General features: G+C 36.8%; 1 protein-coding gene across 5 annotated transcripts in view; it reads right to left on the reverse strand.

Moving 5' to 3' along the window:
* The window catches only part of PHTF1 (putative homeodomain transcription factor 1), a 44,396-nt gene extending 18,830 nt beyond the window's left edge, over window positions 1-25,566 (reverse strand). For 3 of the 5 annotated variants that reach the window (XM_059375784.1, XM_059375785.1, XM_059375781.1), the window contains exons 1-5: window positions 25,477-25,566; window positions 25,084-25,158; window positions 24,384-24,440; window positions 6,481-6,550; window positions 5,680-5,838 (exon numbers count right to left, since the gene is read on the reverse strand). In XM_059375784.1, coding sequence (XP_059231767.1) covers window positions 5,680-5,838; window positions 6,481-6,550; window positions 24,384-24,440; window positions 25,084-25,128 — 331 coding nt within the window. In that variant the 5' untranslated portion in view covers window positions 25,129-25,158; window positions 25,477-25,566. Of the gene's footprint in view, window positions 1-5,679; window positions 5,839-6,480; window positions 6,551-24,383; window positions 24,441-24,672; window positions 24,718-25,083; window positions 25,162-25,476 lie in introns of those variants that run through there. The other 2 variants (XM_059375783.1, XM_059375786.1) reach the window with 2 other exon arrangements.
* Window positions 25,567-25,769: the final 203 nt, after the last annotated feature.

Raw genomic sequence — 25,769 nt, forward strand, 5'->3', positions numbered from 1 at the left:
TAAATGCTGGATGATACATACTACGAAGTGTTGTTCTGCTCAGAGGCACAGTATTTTTCCAAGGCCCACACCTGTACCAGCAGCAGTTAGCAAAGCTGGGATTTGAACCAAGGCAACTGGGCTCTAGTGTCCTTACTCTAAATGACTATGCTATATACTGCCTCTTCGTACATGCATATGAACTGCCCAAAGAATCAGTGGTGAAAGGAACAGAAAACATCAAAAATTACATCCCAAAAAATCCAGATATAATTTCACAAATTAGTTCTTTGAGACTTTAACATAAGGATAATTCTTGTGATATATCAACTATTCTTATGTGGAGAAAAAGCTAGCAAATTTGTTTCATACCCTAACACCCTATCACCCAAATATAACAATGATAGCACCAAAACAATAAACTACAAACCTTGCTGGCTTGTGAATGTGGACAGAAATTCACTACTAAAAGGCAGGCACTGTGAATGAAGGGATTTTCATCTATTTGGCTTGCTGCTATAGCTAGATCAGTAAGTAGCACATAATGGATACTAAATATTTGTTGAATGAGTAATTAAAATACCATAAATCTGAATAATTCACCAAAACCATGCAGGGTTTATGCTGGAAGGAAAAATATCTCAGAGCCTTGGTAGAACAATACATGTATAGACATGGTAGGCATTTACATATTTGTAGACTGAAATGATTTAATCTGATAATTTAATAACATGTAATTTGGGTCACATATATACAAATTATCTCAATTGACAATTGGGTAAAAGGCCTTGTCCCTGATTCCTGGGAGGTAACCTCTAAATCCTTGGAATTTCTCAAGTGATGGAAGTTATTCACAGAGGGCCTCTTGGACCAAACCTGATAGTTCATGCCAACGAGATGACTTCAGATGGGGTTAACCATAGCAGAGAAACCAACCATGTGATTAGAGGGTTGAGGCTTTGAGCCACAGTGTATCAGCCTGACCCCTGGGGGAGAAGTAGGATGGAGGGTTGAAGACTGAGTTGCCTACTTGGCCAATGACTCAACTGGTTATGTCTATATAATAAATCCTCAGTAAAAATTCTGGATACCAAAGCTTGAGTGAGCATCCCCAATGGGCAATGTCTATTAGTATTGCTACCCATCATGGCAAAAAGTGTACCAAATCCCTGAGAATGATGAACACTTCCTGTTTGGAATCCTCCCAAACTATGCATCTCTTCTAATTCATCCAATATAACTTTTAGAATAATAAAACTAATAGAACTGTAATTATAAGTATAACACTTTCCCGAATTCTGGGAGTCATTCTAGTGAATTATCAAAGGAATCAGTAGGGGACCTTCAAAACTGTAGCCATGGGTCAGAAGTAAGGGTAGCACTGGGGACTCCCAAAGTGAGGCTGGTGTCTGAAGTGGGGGGAATCTTACGAAGGACCATACCTTTAACCTGTGAGTTTGGCCAACTCCTATAGTGAAAAAGCATTCAATAAAAATCAACATTTGTTCCTGATTTATAATTAATCTTAAATGTCAATCTCTTCTAAAATACTAGGAATATAAAAATGTCCCTAATATACCAAAGAGGAAATGAACACGCATCATACTGAGAAAGACACTCAGAACCAGGAACAAAAGGATGAGCATTCCTACTGTTACTACTTAATGCTTCTCTGAAAATGCTGACTAATTCAATCATAGCAAATGAAATGTATGAAAAAGGAGGAGACCAGATTTTCATTATTTATCAGAACATGGCTGTATGGTTAGAAAATGTGAAAAAAGGACTGAAAAACTATTAAAATTAATGAGGTTTTAATAGAATGCCTTAAGCAGAAGTATTCTTAATAAACATAAACTAACAGCTTTCAAATGTAATAGCACTAACCAGTTGAAATTTACAAACAAAAAACGTGTCGTATCTGCGGAAGCAACAACAAAAATAAAAACAAATATTCCACTTTTATGGGGAAGCACTGAAGCGTCCACTGATGGATGAGTATATGAACAAAATATGGGACATACGTATAATGGATTCTTATTCATCATTTAAAAAGAAGGAAGCGTACATGCTGTGTATGGCTGAGCCTTAAAAACAGGCTAAGTGCCACAGACCAAGCTCAAAAGGACAAATACCCCTGCCTCCACTTGCATGAGGTATCTAAGTAGTCAATTCACAGAAAAAGAAAATAGAATGGTTGCCAGGGGCCTGAGCTTCAGGAGGAACTGGAGAATCAGGCAATTACTGTTTTTTTTTGTTTTGTTTTGTTTTGTTTTTTAAAGATTTTATTTATTTATTTGAGAGAGAGAGACAGTGAGAGAGAGCATGAGCGAGGAGAAGGTCAGAGGGAGAAGCAGACTCCCCATGGAGCTGGGAGCCTGATGTGGGATTCGATCCTGGGACTCCAGGATCATGACCTGAGCCGAAGGCAGTCGTCCAACCAACTGAGCCACCCAGGCATCCCTGTTTTTTTTTTTTTTTAAGATTTTATTTATTTATTTGAGAGAGAGAGACGACAAGTAGGCAGAGAGGCAGGCGGAGAGAGAGGGGTAAGGGAAGCAGGCTTCCTGCTGAGCAGAGAGCCTGATGCAGGGCTCGATCCCAGGACCCTGGGATCATGACCTGAGCTGAAGGCAGAGGCTTAACCCACTGAGCCACCCAGGCGCCCCAGGCAATTACTGTTTTAAAGGTAGAGTTTCAGTTTGGAAAGATGAAGTTCAGAAATGGATGGTAGTGATGGTTGCACAGCAACGTAAGTGGCCTTGATGCCACCAACTGTAAACTTAAAAATGGTGAAGAAGGTAAATTATATATTGTGTATATCTTACCACAATAAAAAAAATTTGAGGGGTGCCTGGGTAGCTCAGTGGGTTAAGTCTCTGCCTTTGGCTCAGGTCATGATCCCAGGGTCCCGGGATCAAGCCCCGAATTGGGCTCTCTGCTCAGCGGGGAGCCTGCTTCCCCCTTTCTCTCTCTCTCTGCCTGCCTCTCTGTCTACTTGTGATCTCTGTCTGTCAAATAAATAAATAAAATCTTTAAAAAAAAAAAAATTTGAGTTTAACTTTGAGAAGATCTAAGCAGGCCTCACAAGAAATAAAAATCCCACAAAGCTTTACTGGGAAATAGAACAGAAGACTTGATTAAAAGGTGAGGTAGATCTATTTTCTTCCCATTCCCCCCAAATATATCTATATCTTCATGGGAAGTGGGAGATTACAGTTTAATTCCAAATTATTTGTTTGTTGATTAGGATAAAATAATTCTAAATTATTTTGAAAAAAAAAAAAAAAGTAGGTAAAAACACCTCAGAAAATACTAGAAAAGAATACTAGAGGAATATTTCTGCTCAATGCTAATACATATTAAACAACTATACTAATTTAAAAATGTGGTGCAGATATGAGAACAAGACAAATGAATTGTGCAGAATATGTGTTTAGAAAGAGACCATGGTGTATATGAAAATTTAATGTATATGGGCTCCTGGGTGGGTTGGTAGGTTAAGTATCTGCTTTCAGCTCAGGTCATGATCCTGGGATCAAGTGCTGCATTGGGCTCCTTGCTCAGTAGGGAGCCTGTTTCTCCTTCTGTCTGCTACTCCCCCTGCTTATGCTCTCTCTCACACTCTCTGACAAAAAAATAAAATCCTAAAACAAAAAAAGAAAATTTAACATCTATAATTTAATGTATCTCAGTAAGAAAGAAAGAAATTCTTCAATAATGAACATGTGAAAAGATATTTAACCTCACCTTTACAAGCTACCCAAAAAATGCAGACCAAATGAGCAAAACACAATTCTTTTGTATATCCAATTAGGTAACAATCTTTAAAATTATAATAATGCTGGTAGACTCTAGTAAAACAGGCACTCTCATCCACTACTTTCCAAAAGAAGTGTACCACTAGCAATTTGATTTTATGTACTAAAAGTCTTAAGATGTTTATATTCTTTGATCTCTTAATTCTATTTCAGAGAAGAAATTCTAAGGAAATATAAAATATGGAAAATTTTGTTCACAATGGCATAATTAATAGGAAAAAAAAAACCCAGGAACAATCTAAATGCTTACAATATGGGAACAGTTATATAAGTTGTGGTACTTTTATATAATGGAATATTAAGTAGCTATAAAAAGTATTTATGGCAAATCCATATGAGAGACTCACAGACATGAAAATGATCATTTTAAATGATGGTGTGTATCCATGATGGTATATCCATATGACGGAATATTGTCCAGTCATTAAAATTACAGCCATTTCATTACAACGAAATAGAACTAAAAAATATGGTTCCTTATTCACACTATTCCCATGCCCTCAATAGCCACATAGGACTGGATAAGGCAGACACAGAATATTTCTATCACCACAGAAACTGTATTGGACAGCACTGTACACGACTTTAGAAAATTAAACTTACAGATTTGTAAATTCAGACACTTATCTTTCCCTCTATAACTTAACTCAAAAAAACCTACAGAGATAAAAGAAAACAAAAATCACCCCAAATCCTTCCACCCTAACTCAACCTGCTCCTACTCTGTTCTAATTTATGTCTTGTTGTTCGGGTATAACCAGAGTGTGCACATGGTCCCATTTCACAAAGTACTCCCAGTAGGCAGTCGCCATACAGTGGGAAAGAGAAGGTGCTGGGCTCCTGCACGTAGTGAGAAGAGAAAAGCCAACATCAGGTAGTTGTGTAATACAGAAATTAAAATAGACTCCCAGGGAATGGTAGGACTATTTAGAAAGCATACACAATGAATTCTGGAACACTGAAAAGAAAAAAAAAAGTATAGATCGGGATGGCTGCCCAGTAAAAGTTCCATCTGAGTTTAGATCTTAAAGATGAGAAAAAAGATAGCCATGTGAAAATCCGTAAGATTGTTTCAAACAGAAGGAAGAGCTCTGTGTGCAGCGTGGAAAAAGGGCCATGATGCCTCCAGCGGGCAAGGAGGAGCATGGTAGGACATGACCTCTGAGAGGCCAACAGGGAACAGATCATGGAAGGCCCTGCAGGGTGTCGTGAGGACTGATTTCACTCCAACACCAGTGAGAAGTCTCTCAGGGTTTTAAGCAGGAAAATGACATGATACGGATTCTACTGTAAAAGATTTATCTAATTGCTGTGAAAAGAATGGTTGGTAGAAAGCAGGCTCAGAGTAGACGTTATTCTAGTGCTCTAGGCAAGGCGATGCTGGTGTGATGGACTATGACAGGGAAAAAAAAAAATCCCAGAGTTCCATGTTGGACATGATAGGTTCAAGATACCTATTAAATCTCTCTACATAAATGCCTAAAAGCAGGCAGTTAGATTTACAAGTTTGAAGTTCAGCAGCGATCTGGCCTGAAGATATAAATTTGAGAATCACCAGTTTATCAGCTATGTTTAAACAAAGGGGTTTGATGGGAGTACCGAGAGAAGAGAATCCAGGATCCAACCTTGAGGTAATCCAATATTCAGAGGTCACACAGAACAAAGATTGAAAAGGCCTGGCCAGTAAGACAGGTGGAAAGAAATTCAAGAAAGATGAGTTGGACAATTGGTTTGCCTTCTATGTGCAAATAAATCTAAGCTCTCCATATGGTGTATATCCCTTCATTCAGGGTAAATGTAAGAACAGTAAAGTCTGCATTATCTAACAGCAAAAGCAGCAAAAAGAAATTGTCATAATTTATTCCAGCCCTCTAATTACCTTGCATGAGGTAAAGCAGTAGCAGCCAAACAAAGATTCTTAAAGAGGTCACCTGAATCCACCAGTTGCTGAACAAGGGGAAAAACACAACTCTTACAAGCCCCTTCCGAGTCAGAGATGTCCATGGAATTTCAGGTTTGGCTTTGGCAAATGTTGAGCCTTTAAATATACAATAAAACAAAACATCAAATATTTACATACACTATACTAATGCCTACTTGTTAACACTGTATTAAAAACAGCTGAGAGCAAAAATCACCACATAACCTGTCTGGTTAAAAAGAATCCTCTTAGGGCGCCTGGGTGGCTCAATGGGTTAAGCCTCTGCCTTCCGCTCAGGTCCTGATCCCAGAGTCCTGGGATCAAGTCCTGCATTGGGCTTTCAGCTCAACAGAGAGCCTGCTTCCCCTCTCTCTACCTAATTGTGATCTCTCTCTCTGTGTCAAATAAATAAAATCCTTTAAAAAAAAAGTATCCTCTTAGATGTTCATTAAATATAATAACTTCTTGCCTCAATCACTAGGACAGGAGCTCAAAATAAATCAGGCTGACTTGAATGTTATGCAATGTATTTTTTACACAACAGCAGCTTCCAAGTTCATCCATCTTTCACCTAATGTGATTACATAGCCACAAAGAACCAAAGCAAAGGAAAAAAAAAAAATCTCAAGGCCTGAATGATGAGGGAAGAATATTCCCTTTGGAAATTAAAATAGGCCATCATAGAGGGAAGGTATCTAAAAAAGAATCTCTAGCACTACGACGAAATAATATAATACATAAACCAACTTTAGAACTCACCTCTGATTAAGTCAACGTCAATCAAGTCTGGTTTTATGTGGCCCATCTTTTTTGGTTTGTTTTTGAAGCCCTAGGATAAAACAAAACAAAACCAGAAATAAGGGTAAAAAACCCTTTTAAGTACAAAAGGTAAACTTCTATTTCTTTCTTTCTATATCTGACTCCCTTTTACTGGAGACACTTTAACCCTATTGTTCCTTGAAATAACTTATCATTAATGTTTTAGTATGTAGTTTACCAAGTAATGCAAGAATATATTTTATCACTTTTTAAAATGATCCAACAAGTCAAAGGACAAGGAAGTACAAAATAATAGTCCCTCAGCCCCTCTCCTTCTCCTCCCGGTTTCAGTCATTAAAAACAAATAACTTTCTTTTTTTTTTTTTTTAAACTGTTTCTCTTGGTATTTACTTCCATACTATTCTTTTTTAAGTAGGCTCCACATGTAGTGCAGAGCACAACATAGGGCTTAAACTCACAACCCCGACACCAAGACGTGAGCTGAGATCAAGAGTCAGGTGCTTAACTGACTGAGCCACCCAGGTGCCCCTACATCTATACTTCCAAATAATATGTTTATGCTGCCATTTTTCAATTTATTGATTTTAGAAATAATCCACTGACTTCTAATACATCATGTGAGAATTTAGCTCTTACACAACTAATTTCCACATCCTAACTTCCGCCCCAAAAACCTATATCCTGACATGACTGATGATGATTGATAAGTCAGTCATCAGTAGTTACGATATGATCACTATGAAATATTGTTCCCTAGAAGCCATGCTTCATAATCTCCTAGTTTACGGAGTCAGCTAAAACATTTATCATTTTTCAAATACTCAAATGCCAGAAAATTACTCAAGTCTTTTTTTCTTTAAAAAAAAAAAATTCCTGGAAATGCCCTTCCCAAGAAACTTCTATCCTGCTGGTTGCTCTCGGGGCCTGCTGCACAGCTAGCTCTATGCAGGACTTCACACTATCACCCTGACAACTCCCTTCATCTCTGTGGTGAATCTCTAGCTCTTACATCCCATGTCTTTCTGGAGTGCATCCTTCAGAAGCTTCCTGAGAAAGCGGTGCAGAAGGTAACTTTTTGAAGCCTCACATGTCTGAAAATGAATTCATTTTACCCTTATGCCTAATAAAAAGTTACACTAGAGTGTAGGATTCTAAGTCATTAATAATTTTCCTTCAGGAATTAAGACCCTGTTCTACTCTTTCTAGCTTCCAATGTTGATGTTGCAAATTCTAGTGCCTTTCTGATTCCTGACCCTTTGAGTGTGAATTGTTTCTTCCCTCTGAATCTTCACTTTATTCCTGGTGTTCATAAATTTCATAATGATATGCCTTGATATGAGTCTTTTATATCTATTGTGCTGAGAATTCTTTCTATGTGGCTTTAGGGAAGTTTTCTTATAATTTATTTTTATATTTGTTCCCTTATCAGACATAACTTTCCTATTTTCTACTTCTTTTGTCTTTTTGTTCTGCTTTCTGGAAATTTCCTCAAATTCTCCCATTGAATTTTTGATTTTGACTCTGAGTTCATTTCTGTTCTCTTTTTCTTTTGGAGGATTTATTCAAATACCTAGTAATCAATGGCTTTCTTTATATATTAGAATGAAGCACTGAAATGTGATTGACTCAATATTCTACTTCAAGGTATATACCCAAGACAAATGAGTATTTCACTAAGTAATATGTAAAAATGTTCATAGAAGAATAATTTCTAAGAGCCCCAGATTGGAAACTACCCAGAGACAACAATGGGATATTGCCCATCAATAGGAGAATGCATAAATAATTTTGGTGTTGTACTAAATAAACTACAATTACACAACATGAATGAGTCTCACAAACATAAAATTGAACAAAAAAATTTAGATTCAAATGTCTATGTATTGTATAATTTCATTTATATAAACATGTTTATATATATATATATGTTTCATAATAAAAGGTTACACTAGAGTCTAAGTTGTTAATTTTCCTTCAGGAATTAAGACACTGTTCTACTGTTTTCTAGCTTCCAATGTTGCTGTTACAAACTCTAGTGCCTTTCTGATTGATTCCTGATAATATTCCTAAATAAAGCTCAAAAAGGCAAAATTAATCTATAGCACTAGTAGTTGGGATACTGGTCTACCTCTGTTGGTAGCAGTGACTGGAAAAGTATGGAAGGGAAGCTTCTATGGTACTGTTAATTATCTATCTCTTGATCTTAATGCTGATTACATGATTACATTAAGTTTAAGAACATTCCTCAACCTTTACACTTAAAATTTTGTTATATATACATGTGTGTAAGTATATCCATATTTACTGAACATGTTTTATTTCAATAGAAAGCCTGTAAAACTTACTGGAAGCTTTATGTGTATGAGTATAGCTTACAGACTTGGGATTTCACTGCAGGGTAATCAACCAGCTTGAGGGAATCACCAAATGTCAATATCTGGAGGCTTTTTTTTGTGGGGTCATTCAAGGCTCTTTGAAGAACTTTCCAGTATTCTCTTTGGTTGAAGATTAGGAAGGCTAAAGATTCCTGTGGTGGAAGTTTTAAGATTGAATCAAAGGGCTCACAATTTTGCTTTTAGTACCATGATTCTCACCTGCCCTTCAGTGTCCACAGACCCTCTTCCAATGAATTTTCTCAGAAGAAATATCACCAGTCTCCCTCGTAAGGGCATTGTTAGCCAGTCTTTAAGGGATTGACTAGGAGACAAAAGGTCTAATCTCTCTGTATACAAAGTTCATTCAATACCCCATTTAACTGCCTCACATGAAACCTTATGCATTCAAGTCCTAAGCCTTTCTGGGAAGTTCTGCAGTGCAACTGGCATTTTCCCCTGCTCTCCTGGCACTCTCTTGCATTCATTTTTCATCTTCCAAATACATGTTGATCTACTATCTACAGAGATCTTCCTCCTCAATCTTCTTCCTGGACTTTGTGGATGTATTCATTTTATACAACCCCTTTATGGATTCCTTTCATGTAATTTAGTGGTAACTCAGAAAGGAGAGATTATAAATGTGTGTGGCCAATCTACCATGTTTAACCAAAAATCTAGTGATGAATTTTTTTTTCTGGGCATGAAGAAAGAATCCTTTCGGGGACTTTGTCTTCTACCACCTCGAATTAAAAGTAAGTTTGTGAATTACCTTTTGTGTTTCAAACTACAGTTTTGTTTTACTACTATTAATAAATAAAACTTTGAGAAAATGGATTTTAATTTTATACTCAACATGTGTAAATGCTAATCCAGTTTTAGAAATTAGGTATTTGGGGCGCCTGGGTGGCTCAGTGGGTTAAGCCGCTGCCTTCGGCTCAGGTCATGATCTCGGGGTCCTGGGATCGAGTCCCGCATCGGGCTCTCTGCTCAGCAGGGAGCCTGCTTCCCTCTCTCTCTCTGCCTGCCTCTCCATCTACTTGTGATTTCTCTCTGTCAAATAAATAAATAAAATCTTTAAGAAAAAAAAAAGAAATTAGGTATTTAAGCATTAAAATTAAAGTAAAAATGAAAGGTTATAGCCATTTGCTATTTCCCTCTTTTAGACATTGAGCCAGTACTGATCTTTAGTTGTTTAACTAAATAGTTTTGACCAAACAATTTCTCTTAAGTGGGTCCTATGTTTCTATCCAATTCAGCTACAAATTATAGATTTTATAGAAGAAAGTTTTAAAACCCTAAATGTAATAAAATTAAATCTAAGGAGGAATCAAAATTTGAAAGTCACACATTTCAGAGAAAAAATTATCCTTTGAAAAACATGTACACTAATTTTTGAAATGTGCATAATATCCATGGGAATAAAAATTTGGCTAGATACACAATCAGAAATGAAAATTCTAAAAGTAAAAATATCACTGTATTATTTTCTAATAAATGAAGACCTTGTAGACCTTTATTTCCTTCAGACAAACACCCAGAAATGGGATAGATGGATCAAATCATAGTTCTATTTTTAATTTTTGCAAAAGCCTCCATACTGTTTTCCATAATGTTTATACCAGTTTACATTCCCACCAACGGTATATAAAAGTTCTCTTTTCTCTACATCCTCACCAACATTTATTATCCTTTGACTTTCTGATAAGAGTCATCATGGCAGGTGTGAGGTGATATCTCACTGTGGTTTTGAATTATACTTCCCTGATTATTAGTGATGTTAAAGAGCTTTTTTAATATACCCATTGGTATATCTTCTTTGGAAAATGTCTGTTCAGGTCCTTTGTCCATGTTTAATTGGATTACTTGTTCTTAGCTATTGAGTTGTAAGAGTTCCTTATAGATTTTGAATGTAAACCACTTATCAGATATATGGTTTACAAACATTTTCTCCCATTCCATAGGTTGCCTTGTCATTATTGCTTCCTTGGCTATGCAAAACACTTTTTAGTCTGATATGGTCTCACTTGATAATTTTTGCTTTTGTTGTCTGTACTTTTTTGTCATATTCAAAAAACTCTTGACCAAGGTGCCCCTGGTATCTTCTAGGACAATTTCAGGTCTTACATTTAAGTCTTTCATCCATCTTGAGTTGATTTTTATGTGCGGTGTAATATAAAGGTCTAGTATCATTCTTCTGCATGAGGATATCTACCCAGTTTTCCCAAAATCATTTATTGAAGAGATTCTTTTGCCCATCATGTATTTTTGGCACCTTTGCCAAAGAGTAGTTGACTGTTTCAGCATAGGTTTATTTCGGGGTCTCCATATTGTCCCATTCATCTATGTGTCTTTTATGCCCATATTTGCTGTTCTAATTACTGTAGCTTTGTAATATAATATGAAATCAGAAAGTGTGATGCCTCCGACTTTGCTCTTCTTGCTCAAGGCTGCTTTAGCTATTTGGAGTTCCTTGTAGTTTCACATGAATCTTAGGATTGTTTTTTGTTTGTTTGTTTGTTTGTTTTTGCATCTGTGAAAAATACCATTGGAATTTCGATAAACGGCTTTTTTTTTTTTTTAAGATTTTTTTTTATTTATCTGACAGAGATCACAAGTAGGCAGAGAGGCAAGCAGAGAGAGAGGAGGAAGCGGGCTCCCTGCAGAGCAGAGAGCCCGATGTGGGGCTCGATTCCAGGACCTGAGCCAAAGGCAGAGGCTTAACCCACTGAGCCACCCAGGTGCCCCGATAAATGGCTTTTAATCTGTGGATCACTTTGGGTAGTATGGACATTTTAACAATATTCCTTCTTCCAATCAATGAACATAAGATATCTTTCCATTTATGTGTGTCTTCTTCAATTTCCTTCACCAATGTTTCATAGTTTCCAGTGTACAGATCTTTCACCTTTGTGGTTAAATTTATTCCTAAATATTTTATTCTTTTTGATGCTATTATAAATGGAATTGTATTCTTCATTTTTTAATAGCTCGCTATTAATGTATAAAAATTTTCATTTTCATTTGTCTCATGATATTTTTTATTTCTTCTTTGACCTATTAGTTGTTCAAGAGTATGTTGCTTAATTTCCACATATTTGTGAATTTTTCCATTTTCATCCTGTTACTGATTTCTAGTTTAATTCCATTGTGGTCCAAAAAGTTACCTGAAATAAATTCAGTTTTTTTTAAATTTGTTAAGACTTGTTTTATGACCTAACAACTGATCTATCCTGGATATGTTTCCATGGGTGCTTGAAAGGAATGTATATTCTGCTGCTGTTGGATAGAATGTTCTTTATATGTCTGCTAGTTCTATATGGTCTAAAGTATAGTCCAAGTCCAATGTTTCCTTATGGATTTTCTGTCTGGATGATCTATCCATTGTTGAAAGTAGTATACTGAAGCTCCCAATGATTACTGTATCATTGTCTATTTTTCCCTTTAGGTTTGTTTATATTTGCTTTATATATTTGGGTACTCCTATATTGGGTGCATAAATATTGAAAAATGGTATATTCTCATTGTTTTCATTTTTGTCCTGATAGTTCGTTTTTAGTATAGAGAAATGTAACAGATTTTTATATATTGATTTTGAATCCTGTGACTCTACTGAATTCATTTATTATCATTGTTTCTGGTGGAGTCTTTAGGTTTTTCTAAATATTGTATCAAGTCATCAGCAAAATGTAACAGTTTTACTTCTTCCTCTTTGATCTGAATGCTTTTTATTTCTTCTTCTTGCCTAACTATTCTGGCTAGGACTTCCAATACTATGTTAAATAAAAGTGGAAAAGGGGCATTCTGTCTTGTTCCTGATCTTAGAGAAAAAGCTTTCAGCTTTTCACCACAAAATGTAATGTTAGCTGTCAACTGTGAGATCTCGTCTTTTGCGACAACATGGATGGGCCTTGAGAGCATTATGGTAAGTGAAATAAGTCACACAGAAAAAAAAAAATATTTGATTTGATTGATGATTTATCTTATATGTAGAATCTAAAAAAAAAATTAAAAACCCTAAACTAACAAGCTTATAGATACAGAAAAGAGATTGGTGGTTGCCAAGAGCTGGGGGTGGGAGAAATGGGTGAACTGGATTTTTCTATTAGTTTAAATAAATTGAATAATAATTAAAAGTAATATAATAAGAAAACATTGGCCTCAAAAGACTTAGATATGATGGGCTGAACAGATAAACACAGAATATTCCATCCACAAGCAACAGACATATTCTTTCTCAAGTGCACACATTAAATTCTCCAGGATGGATTATATTAGCCACAAAACAAGTCTAAATAAATTTAAGAAGAATGAAATTATATCAAGCTTTTCTGAACACAATGGTATGAAACTCTACATCAATTACCAAAAGGAAAATTCAGAAATATGTGGAGATTAAATCACATGCTACTAAAAAAAAAAAACCCTCAATGAGTCAAAGAAGAAGTCAAAAGAGGAATTTAGAATTTGAGAACAAATGAAAATGAAAATACAACATACCAAAACTTAAGGGATGAAATAAAAGCAGTTCTGAGAGGGAAGTTCATAGTGATAAATGCCTACATTAAGAAAGAACTCTAACAAGTAAACAACATCTTAACTCTACATCTCAAGAAACTAGAAAAGAGGAACAAAGTCCAAAGTCATAGAAAGAAATAGCAAAGATCAGAGTGGAAAGAAATGAAATAGAAACTAAAAAGACAATAGAGAAGATCAACAAACTAAGAGCTGGTTTCTTTAAAAGACAAACAAAATTGACAACCGTTAGCTACACTTACCAAGGGGGAAAAAAAAGAGGACTCAAACAGCATCAGAACTGAAAGAGGAAATGTTACAACTGACAACATAAAAACAAAGGATCATAAAAAAACTAATATGAACAATTATATGCCAACAAATTGGACAACCTAGAAGACATGGATAAACTCCTGGGGGGGGGGGGGACCTCTCAAAACTGAATCAGGAAGAAATAGAAAATTTGGACAGACTGATTAATAGTAAGGAGATTGAATCAGTAATCAAAAACCTCCCAACAAAAACAAAATTCCCATACCAGATGGCTTCACTAGTGAAGTCTACCTAACATTCAAAGAATTAATACCAATCCTTCTCAAACTCTTCCCAAAACAGAAGAGGCAGGAATGTTTTCAAACTCATTTTATGAGGCCAGCATTACTCTGATACTAAAACCAGACAAGGACACTACAAGAAAAGAAAATTACAGGCTAATATCCCCAATGAATGTAGATTAAAAATTCTCAACAAAATATTAGCAAACTGAATTCAACAATACATTAAAAGGATCACACACCTCAGTCAAGTGGGATTTATTCCAGGGATGCAAGGATAGTTCAACATTCACAAATCAATCAATGTAATATATTACATTAACAAAATTAAGGATAAAACATATTATCATCTCAATAGATGCAAAAAAAACATTTGGCAAAATTCAACAATGATTTATGATAAAAGCTCTCAACAAAGTAGATACAGGGGGAATGAACATCAACATAATAAAGGCCATATATGGCAAGCTTCATTTTTTCATTCACTTGATTTTCTAAATATATATTACTAATTCACCTTGAAATACCTTGTAAGTCTTAAAAATCTGTTCCCAATATACTCAAACACAACAAATACCAGTTTCTCTTTTTTCCCTCTTGAAGATATCCATATCAGTTTTCTGTCTTTCTGCTTCTTTCTAGTCTCATTGTTTTCCAGGCCCAATACGAACTGTCATCCTTGGACATCTCTTAAATATCCTGGAATTCCCTTTACCTCTCTCTGTGCTGGCTATCCTGTTTCCTATACTATGATTTCCTCTTTTTTGGTTTACTCATTCATTATAATACTGTGTATGTTTTCCCATGCTTTTTGAGAGGGGACATGGGTCATGTATTTTTTTGAAACTTTGAAGATCTGAATATGTCTTCATGTGGTGCCTTATACTTGGCTAATAAGCTTGGCATAAAAACTCCAACAGTATGGGGTTCAGAGAGCATCTAGTTTGTTGAACACATGCACACCAGGACAATGACATACCCCAACTCCACAAGGACATAAGCTCTTATGCTCTGGATCCTCCCAGACCTTACCTATGCATCTCTTCATCTAGTTTATCTGTATCCATTATCATATCCTTTAATAAACTGATAAATGTAAGTATTTCTCTGAGTTCTGTAAGCCACTCTAGCAAATTAATCAAACCTGAGGAAGGGAGCATGGGAACCTGATTTGCAGCCACATTGGAAAGAAATTATGGGTAACCTGAGGACCTAGTACTTACTATTGGTATCCAAAGTGGGGTGGCAGCAGTCTTGTGGGACTGAGCCTTTAACTTGTGGTATCTGACATTATATTATGAGCTGAATTTAAATTTACATAGAGAGCTGAATTGAATTGTAGGACCCCTCCAGATGGTTTCAGGAAGAACTGCATGGTGTTGGGGGAAACTTCCACATGTTTGGTGACAGAAGGAAAGTGTCTGTGTGAATAGTAAAAGAGACTCACAGGAGAAACATACAAGGTAGACTGAACGAAGTTTTGTTTGTTTGTTTATTTAAGTTCTGAAATAGGATAATGTTCCTTAGTATAGGTGCTTAACGACTCAAAAGATCATTTCATCAATGTAATAAAGGCCATACATGACAAACCCACAGCTAACATCATACTAAGCAGTGAAAAGCTAAAAGCTTTCCCTCTAAGATCAGGAAAAAGAAAGGATGTCTCCTCTCACCACTTTTATCAAAATAGTGCTGGAACTCCTAGCTGCAGCAATCAGACAAGAAAAAGAAAGAAAAGACATCTAAATTGATAAGAAAGAAGTAAAACTGTTCTTACTTATAGATTACATGACACTATATATAGAAAACCCAAAGACTCCCCCCAAAAAACTATCAGAATAAATGAATTCAGTAAAGTTGTAGGATGCAAAATTAACAGAAATTTGTATCATTTCTCTATACCAATAAATACTAGCAGAAAGAGAAATTTAAAAACGATCTCACTGACATTTGTATCAAAAAAAATAAAACACATAGGAATAAATTTCATCAAGGAGGTGAAAGACTATATTCAAGAACTTTAAGACATTGATTAAAGAAACTGAGGATGACACAAATAAAAGATATACCATGGCTCATGGATTGGAAAAATTAATATTGTTAAAATGTCCATAATACCCAAAGCAATCTACAGATTGGGGAAAATCCCTATCAAAATACCAATAGCATTTTTCACAGAACTGGAACAAAATAATCCTAAAATTTGTATGAAGCCACAAAAGACTAAGCAATCTTGAGAAAGAAAAACAAAGCTGACAGTATCAGAATATCAGATTTCCAATTATACGACAGAGCTATAGTCCTCAGAGCAGTATGGTACTGACACAAAAATAGACACACAGATCAACACAATGAACAGAGGACCGAGAAATAAACCCATGATTGTATGGTCAATTAATCTACAACAAACAAAGCAAGAATACATAAGGAGGAAAAGTCAGTCTCCTCACTAAATGGCAGGGAGTTGAAAACTGGACAGCTACATGCAAAAGAATGAAACTGGACCACTTTCTTAAAGCACATGCAAAAACAAACTCAAAATGGATCAAAGACCTAAATGTAAGATCTGAGACCATAAAAATCCTAAAAGAAAACATAAGCAGTAAAGTCTCAGACACTGACTGGTCTTAGCAACATATTTATGGATATGTCTCCTTGGGCACTGACAACAAAAGCAAAAATAAATAAGTGGGACTACATCAAAATAAAAACCCTTTGCACAGTAAAGGAAACCAATAACAAAATGAAAAGGCACCTTACTGAATGGGAGACAATATTTGCAAACCATCTGTTCAATAAGGGGATAATATCCAAAGTATATAAATAACTCATAGAACTCAACACAAAAAAAGTAAATAATCCAATTTAAAAATGGGCAGAGGAACTGAACAGACATTTTTCCAAAGAAGCATACAGATGGCCAACAGACACGTGAAAAGGTACTCAACATCACTCATCCTGAGGGAAATACAAATCAAAACCACAATGAGATATCACTTCACACCTGTCAGAATGGCTAGTATCAAAAAGACCAGAAATAACAAGTATTGGCAAAGTCGTGGAGAAAAGGGAACCCTCATGCACTGTTGGTGGGAATGCACATTGGTGCAGCCACTACACAAAACAGTGTGGAGGCTCCTCAAAAACTTAGTTACATAGAATCCAGCAATTCTACTTCTGGGTATATACCTAAAGAAAACAAAAATACTAATTCAGAAAGATTCATGCACACTTATGTTTACGGCAGCACTACTGACAGTGGCCAATATATAGAAGCAACTTCAGTTTCCAGAAATGGGAAATACATACAATGGAATGTTAGTCATTAAAAAAATGAAATTTTGCCAGCATGAGTAAACCTAGAGCTAAGTGAAATAAGTCAGAGAAAGACAAATATCACATGACTTTACTCATATGTGGAATCTAAAGAACAAAACAAATAGACAAACTAAATAATAAATAAACTCATACTTACAGAGAACAAACTGGTGGCTGCCAGAGGAAAGGGGAGGTTAGGATGGGCAAAACAGGTGAAGGGGATTGAGAGATACAAACTTCCATTTATAAAAGGAGTAAGTCATAGGGATATAAAGCACAGCATATATATATAAATATATATATATATATATATATATATATATATATGGCAAATATAGTCAAGAATATTGTAATAAACTTTTGTGGTGACAAATAACTGCACTTAGCGTGTTGAGCATTTTGTAATATATATAAATGTCAGATCATTGTGTTATACAACTGTAACTAATATAGGTCTTCTTAAAAACCTTTCCAATTTTGGGGCACATGGGTGGCTCAGTGGGTTAAGCCTCTGCCTTTGACTCAGGTCATGATCTCAGGGTCTTGGGATTGAGCCCCGCATCGGGCTCTCTGCTCAGCAGGGAGTCTGCTTCTGTCTCTCTGCCTACTTGTGATCTATCTCTGTCAAATAAATAAAATCTTTAAAAAAAAAAAAAACTTTCCAATTTTAAAATGTGTATATTTCAGTTCTGATAAATGTATTATTTATCTGATAATTTCTTCCCCTCCATGTATTTCCTTTTTCTGAAACACCTCTTAACTGGTTATTAGGCTTCCTTCATGAACTGTATTCAGTTTTCTATTTTCTTTTTCCTTGTTTTTTTTTGTATGATTTTTTGTGAGAAATGGCTGCAACTTTACCTTCCACTTTTCTACTAAATTTATTGGTTATTTTTGTTTTCTGGTTTTCTTTTTCATTATAGTCCAATTTTTTCTTTTTCTTTGTTTTCGTACGAAGTATCCAGTCCTTTACACATATTAATTATATCTTTAAGAATAGCATTCTTAGGACTCCTTTGTCATTTCTTTTATCTCTTTCTTTTTCCATGGGTTTCAAATATTTGATGATTCTCAACAATCCATTTACACTTAAAAGTGAGGCATTAACATGCTGAATGAGGGTTCAGCGTGCAGTGGGTGAAGTTTGTTAAGCAGCGGTCCTCATGGTAGAGGGGTAGGCAGCCATTTAATTTCCAGTACACTTTGGTCTTTCCAGCTGGTCAGTTTCTGCAAGAAGCAATTCCAGTCTTCTGTTGGAGATCATAAACCTGGCCACCAGACTTCTACTTCATCTCCATTATTAGTACAGTATTTCACCCCACTCTTACTGTGTCTGCTGTTCCAGAATCCAGAACTTCTCTGGTTCAGCCTCTCTAGACAGCAAGCTTCCATCCAACCTTCTGTCAGAGTTAGTGAGGGTAACTATGTGGCCATGCAGAATAAGGAAGAGGATCTGGGGATCGGTCAATTGCCCCTTATGAATGGCTCAAACAATCTTATTTTCAGTTCCACCTCATACCTGCAGATATGCCTAATGCATCTAATTCCTGTGTCTTTCAGAAATTAAATACAGGAGCTTTACAGAAAGATCGTTTGTTTCCTGTTGGCATTCCTTACTATAGATACTTACATTTTTACTTTCTTCACTTTCCAACTTTCAAAATTATGTTAATAGCTCTCATTTACAGTAGTCTCTCCCATTCCTTTAATCCTTGTGGGCTATCTTTTTTCTTATGTATTGTAATTTTAGAGGAGTTTCAAAAGAGATCAAATAGATCAAATTAAGTTACATATGCAAATAATCATCTTCAATGAGGAGTCTCATCTGTCATGTACCCCACCATCCAGCTTAAGAAATAAAACATTATACATACAGTTGAAGTCACCTTTATGCTTATGATTAGCCCTTTAGATTTTTTTCTATAAATAAAAAAATAATAAAAAAAATTTCTAGGTATGCAATCACGTCTTTTTCAAACACTGATTTTCATTATTCTAATATTAATTAGAAAAAAATTAAAAAGGGGCACCTGGGTGGCACAGTCAGTTGAGTATCCAGCTCCTGGTTTCAGCTCTGTTCGTGATCTCAGGTCATGAGTCCAGCATTGGACTCCACCCTCAGTGCAGAATCTGCTTGGGACTTTTTCTCCCTCTCCCACTTGTGCTCCCTCCAAAATAGTTTTTAAAAAACAAAAGGGAAGGAAGGAAATACAAAAATACTACTTTGAAGGGACATATGCACCCAATGTTTATAGAAACATTATCTACAATAGCCAAATTATGGAAGCCGCCCAAGTGTCCCTAGACTGATGAATGGATAAAAAAGATGTGGTGTACACGTACACACACGCGCGAGCGCGCGCGCGCGCGCGCACACACACACACACACACACACACAGGAATATTACTCAGCCATCAAAAAGAATGATGCCATTTGCAACAACATGGATGGAGCTAGAGAGTATTATGCTAAGTGAAATAAGTGAAACAGGGAAAGACAAAGACCATATGACTTCACTCATGTGAAATTTAAGAAACAAATGAGCAAAGGAGGAAAAAGAAAGAGAGAAGCAAACCAAGAGACAGACTTTTCTTTTTTTTTAAGATTTTATTTATTTATTTGACAGAGACACAGCAAGAGAGGGAACACAAGCAGGGAGAGTGGTAGAGGGAAACGCAGGCTTCACATTGAGCAGGGGTTCCATCCCAGGACTCTGGGATCATAACCTGAGGAGAGGCAGATGTTAACAACTGAGCCACCCAGGCGCCCTAAAAGACAGACTCTTAACTATAGAGAACAAACTCCTGGTTTCCAGGGGGTCGGTGTGTGGGAAGATGGGTGAAATAGGCCAAGGAGGGCACTTGTCTTAATGAGCCCCAGGTGATGTATGGAAGTGCTGAATCACTATGTTGTATACCTGAAACTAATATTACCTGTATGTTAACAAGAATGTAAATGAAAACTTAAAAAAATATATTAGAACACTCATCTTAGTAAATATATCCCAAAGGATATGGGAGTGACTATGTTGAGCTTCATCACTGAAAATGATGTTAGACCTTAAATTTTTTTTTTTTTAAGATTTTATTTATTTATTTGACAGACAGAGATCACAAGTAGGCAGAGAGGCAGGCAGAGAGAGAGGAAGGGAAGAAGGCTCCCTGCCAAGCAGAGAGCCCGATGCGGGGCTCGATCCCAGGACCCTGGGATCATGACCTGAGCCGAAGGCAGAGGCTTTAACCCACTGAGCCACCCAGGCGCCCCAATGTTAGACCTTAAATTTAATATACTCTCCCAATTAAGGAATTTTAGAAGATACTTTCCATTGGGAATATGTATGACATTCTTGTGTGCAACGTTATGATTCTATGTTTTTCCATTGGCATGACCTAAGAAAATAGTTATATTGAAATACAATTTACATATTATAAAACTCAACCTATTTTCAGGTGTGTAGTTTTGGTACTTACATTAAGTATCCTCTTAATCACTTTGGTCTATTTTACCCATCCATCATCATCCACTTCCTCTCTGCCAACCACCAGTTTGTTCTCTGTATTTAAGAGTCTGTTTTGTCACCTTTTTTGTTTGTTCATTTTTTGTTTCATAAATTCCACATCAGTGAAATCATATGGTATTTGTCTTTTTCTTTCTGATTCATTTCACTTAACATTATATCCTCTGGGTCCATCCAAGTTATTCAGATAGCAAGATCTCATTCTTTTTTATTAATATTCGTACATATATATATACACACACACACTCACACACATATATGTATATATATACACACACATATGTATGTATATATTATACGCATGTATATGTGTGTGTGTGTGTGTATATAGCTATATATATGTATATATATATATACATATATATATGTATACGTGTGTGTATATATAGCTATATATACATGTGTGTGTATATATAGCTATATATATGTATATATATATAGCTATATATACACACACACACCCCACTTCTTTATCCATTCATTTACTGACAGACACTTAGGTTGCTTCTGTATCTTGGCTATTGTCAATGATGCTGCAATAACATAGGGGTGCAAATATCTTTTTTGAAGTAGTGTTTTTGTTTTCTTTAGGTAAATACCCAGTAGTAGAATTACTAGATCATATAATAATTCTTTAATTTTTTGAGCAACTTCCATCCTATTTTCCACAGCAGCTGCACCAATTCACATTCCCACCAACAGTGCACAAGATTTCCTTTTCCTCCACATCTTCACCAGTGCTTGTTATTTCTTGTGTTTTTGAGTTTAGCCATTCTGACTAGTACGAGGTGACATCTCATCATGGCTTCGATGATGAGTGATGTTGAGCTTCTGTTCATGCATCTGTTGGCTATCTATATGTCCTTCCCTTGGACAAGTATCTATTCAGGTCATCTGCCCATTTTAATCAGATCATTTGCTTTTTTTAGTCTTGAATTATATGAGTTTTTTGGATATTAACCTCTAATGGATATATCATTTGCAAATATTTTCTCCCATTCAGTAGATTGCCTTTTTGTTTTGTTGATGGTTTCCTCCACTGAGCAAAAGCTTTTTATTTTGGTGTAGTCCCAATAGCTCAATTTTGTTTTTGTTTTTGAGAAGACATATCTAGAATTTCTATGACCAATGTCAAAGAAATAACTGGCTATTTTCTTCTAGGAGTTTCAAGTTTTCAGGTCTCACATTTGGATCTTTAATGCATCTTATTTTTGTGTATGGTACAGAAAGTAGTCCAATTTCATTCTTTTGCATGCAGCTGTCCAGTTTTCCCAGTACCATTTGTTGAAGAGTGACTCTCTTTTTTTTTTAAGACTTTATTTACTTATTTGAGAAAGAGAGAGAGAGAGAGCGTGCAAGCATTCATGAGCAGGAGGAGGGAAAGGGGCAGAGGAATAAGCAGACTCCCCAACTGAGCAGGAAGCCCAACGTGGGGCTCCATCCCAGGACCCTGAGATGATAACCTGAGCTGAAGGCAGTCACTTAGCCAACTGAGCTGCCTGGGTTCCCCGAAGAGGCTGTGTTTTCCCCATTGTATATTCTTGACTCGAACTGTATTTTTATTATGTAATTTCTAATTTTACTGCAGATGATCTCAAGTTAATATTGCTCATTAATTTTGATTTTTTTAAAATTTATATTTGTATAATCTGTTTTTAAATTGCACTAAATACTTTGTATCCTACACTTTGGTCAATATTTGTCTAAGACTTAAACTATTTAGACTTAAACATATTTAAAAAGATATCTCGGTTTTTCTCTCACCACCATTAGACAATGAAATGCAGGTTGTCTCTTGTTTGCTATATTCTTAGCACCTAGAACATTGGTACATCAGCTCAGCAAATTCTTTAGAGTTGTCTTTAATTTTATTCTTTCCACTGCTGCTAAATTACAAGTATACATTAAGGAGTTATTAGGTAGATTACCTTATGACAGAATAATGAATAAAAACAGACATAACAGGTAGTGTTAATTAAACACAGCAACAGACACCGAGTTCCTAGTATGAAGCAAGACAGTCTAAGAATGTAATACCAACACAATTCCTACCCTTGAGGTCTATGAAGATGCACAGGTTAACAAGTAACTTTGATATGGTTTACTAAAAGGTAGGTAAGCATAAAATGGCATGGAATTAAGAGACAAGAAAATCTTTAGTTGGGCAGCAGAAGAAGGGAAGGCAAGTTTATAGCAGTAAATAGAATCTTCTTAAAGATAAGGAAACTAAAACTCAAGAAAACTACACTGCTGCTCAGATCACGAGGCTAGAGATAACAAAAAGGAAGATCTAACTCCCAGTTCTGTGCTCTTTCCATTACACCTTACCATCAGTACTTTACAGCAACCCCCAAAGACTAACAGAACAGGGTTTAGAGAGTTACAAAATAAAATGTGGGTGTTATTCATCCTACCCCATGTCCCTTCAATATAGAAAAATCAAGGACTGTACAAAATTGTGAAAGTTAGCCATGTATCATGTAGTTCCAAAAACTCGTGAGTTGACTGACCCATAAAAAGAATGCACCCTACAAGTGTTGGCTAAATATATTCCACCCAAGATTTAAAGGCCCCAGTCCAATCAATGTGACTTAGAGATAAACAGAACTATTAAATGATATGTATGTGTGGGTGTAATATATTTTTTTTAAGTGTTAAGAAAGGGTCTGCAGTAAATCTTTAAAATAGCAAGGTCCAAAAACAAGAATCTGCCAGCCATTATTCAGCACTTTCCAAAGAAGTGAGACCCTGAATCCATAGATCTAAGTATTAAAGTCAATATAGAGAGACATTCTTTTAAGGGCAGGGATGGTCTTCAGGCTTTTCCGGATCTCTCAAGACTATCCAACTACATACAGCCACCAAGCAACCTTCCCATGACTAATCTGCACCATCGTTCCGTCTCCCCAGCACATGTTGAGCCCACAACCCTGACTTTGGAACATTGTTTAATCCTTCCCTGCACTACTATAAATTAATAAACTTGCATTCTGAATCCATGTCAGTTTTTGGTTGGTTAAAATAAAATTACCCTATGAATCTGCTCAGTTCTGAGAGCATTGAAAACTTAAGACCATACACTAAACCAGTAATTGAAAAAGTGATTCAGGTCACAAATGGGATTTGATTTGGCTTGCACAGGAAGAGAAAAAGGAGAAAGAAGAAAAAAAAAGAGAGAGAGAAGAATGAGGTGGAAGAGGAGGAGGAGGAAATGTGGGAGAAGGGAAGACACTCTAAAAAAATCTGGATATTTCACATTAAAATGCATCTTCGCAGCTTCTCTTGAAAACTCTGAGGCTCTGGCAGTTCCGGGGCTGCATTGCCCAAGATTAAAGCTGACCAGCATTAAGCAGCCACAGCCCCCTTTACAGGGGACATTTGCTTTCTAATTCATCGTAGAGCAACCACTTCTTTCTATTTCCCTGATACTGAGGCCAAATGTCAATTGCCATTTGTCATTCTGCTTGCAATGTTGTCTTCCTTAGAAATGCCAAAGAATAAAGAATAGCCACAGTTGGTGGATAAGGGCAGATTTTATAAAAAGTGCAATCCAATCTTCACATTAATTCAGCAAAACAAAGCTAGAATCAAAGAAATCAATTTACCTTAATCTGAGTCTGTTCGATTGACTTTTCCCAGATCTGCTGATCATATGCTCCAATCTGAAACAGGGAGCAGGCTATTAAATGTTGCAAAGGATAAATCCTTCCATTGAGGTAAAATCTCACACAAGTCATGAAACTATTAAGTATCAATAGGCTATCTGGAAATGATTAGGATTCTCCGAGGTTAGAATAAATTATTGTTTCCAAGGGCCGTTTCCTTCAAAATTCTAAAGCGGCTGTATCTAAAGGTAAGTTAAAAAGCTATGTCCAAAATATTTCAAATTATTACCTTACAAGACATTTCCACTTCGTAAGGAAAACATCAGTAGGAAAACTAGAGAGGAATAAGAGGTAACAGGCAGCTCAATAAGACTGTTGACAGTATCAATCTGAGCTGTGAAGATAAAAGTTTCAGGTCTAAAAAAACCCAGCAGCTTGATCAGAAGCGAACTTTCAAAGCCTTGCTGTAGCACAGCAATCTGGAGGAGGGAGGAGACTAGAAAATCTTATTCGGGGACGTGGAACTGAGTTTATAAGACCTAATGACCTTGTGCATCAGGTCTTCCATGTAAGTTGAAAGATACCATGCATGTAGGAATTCCTGGCACTACCAAGCCTAAGAGAAACTAACGGGATATTCTTTGCGGGAGCTTTTGGAAGGAACGATGCTTTACCCAAAAAAAAAAAAAAAAGATATTACCTTCTTTTGGTACCACGATATAGCATCTCTCTCATTTGAGGCCATCTGTGTCTCCAGGCAGGGAATGGGATTTCACTGAAAATGAAGGAAAACCAGTCGGTGAGTCCAGTTGCTGAAAGGTGCTCTCCCAGTTTGGGGAGAACGCCAAAATCGCTTCTCTCAGCCTCTCCATGAGCTGCTGACTGTCTCTCTCCGGCTGTTTGCCAGGACAAAAAAAAAAAAAAAAAAAGACAAAAACAGAAGCAAACCAAAAACCTCTGGCGCAGTGGCGCCCCGAGAAGCCTCTCTGCGATATTTGGTGCGAGTGTGTTGAGGGATGCAGGGCAGGGAAAGGGGTGCTGGCTGCAGCTGAGCTGCACGCCCCTCCTCCGCTCGCCGGCGTCCGGCTCTCACCTGGTGCCCGCTGCCCCGCAGTCCGGTGGCCGGGACCTTCCTCCTCAGTGGCCCCGGCCCCGCCATGAGGCCGGGGGCGAGATGGCGGGCCCGGCAGGCTGCATCTTCCCCCAGAGGCGGAGACGCCAGAGCGGCCGTTACCATGGAGACCGCGGAGGCCGCCCGGGCCTCGGGGGCAGCCGGCTGCCCAGCGCCCAGAGGAGGGCACTCTGTTGCCGCAGACCCGGCGCCCTCCAAGCCCGACCTACAGGGTCACCAGACGGTCCCCCGCCCCTCCCCCCCAGAAGCGAACA

Source organism: Mustela nigripes, chromosome 14, assembly GCF_022355385.1.
Source record: "Mustela nigripes isolate SB6536 chromosome 14, MUSNIG.SB6536, whole genome shotgun sequence".
NCBI lineage: Eukaryota > Metazoa > Chordata > Mammalia > Carnivora > Mustelidae > Mustela > Mustela nigripes.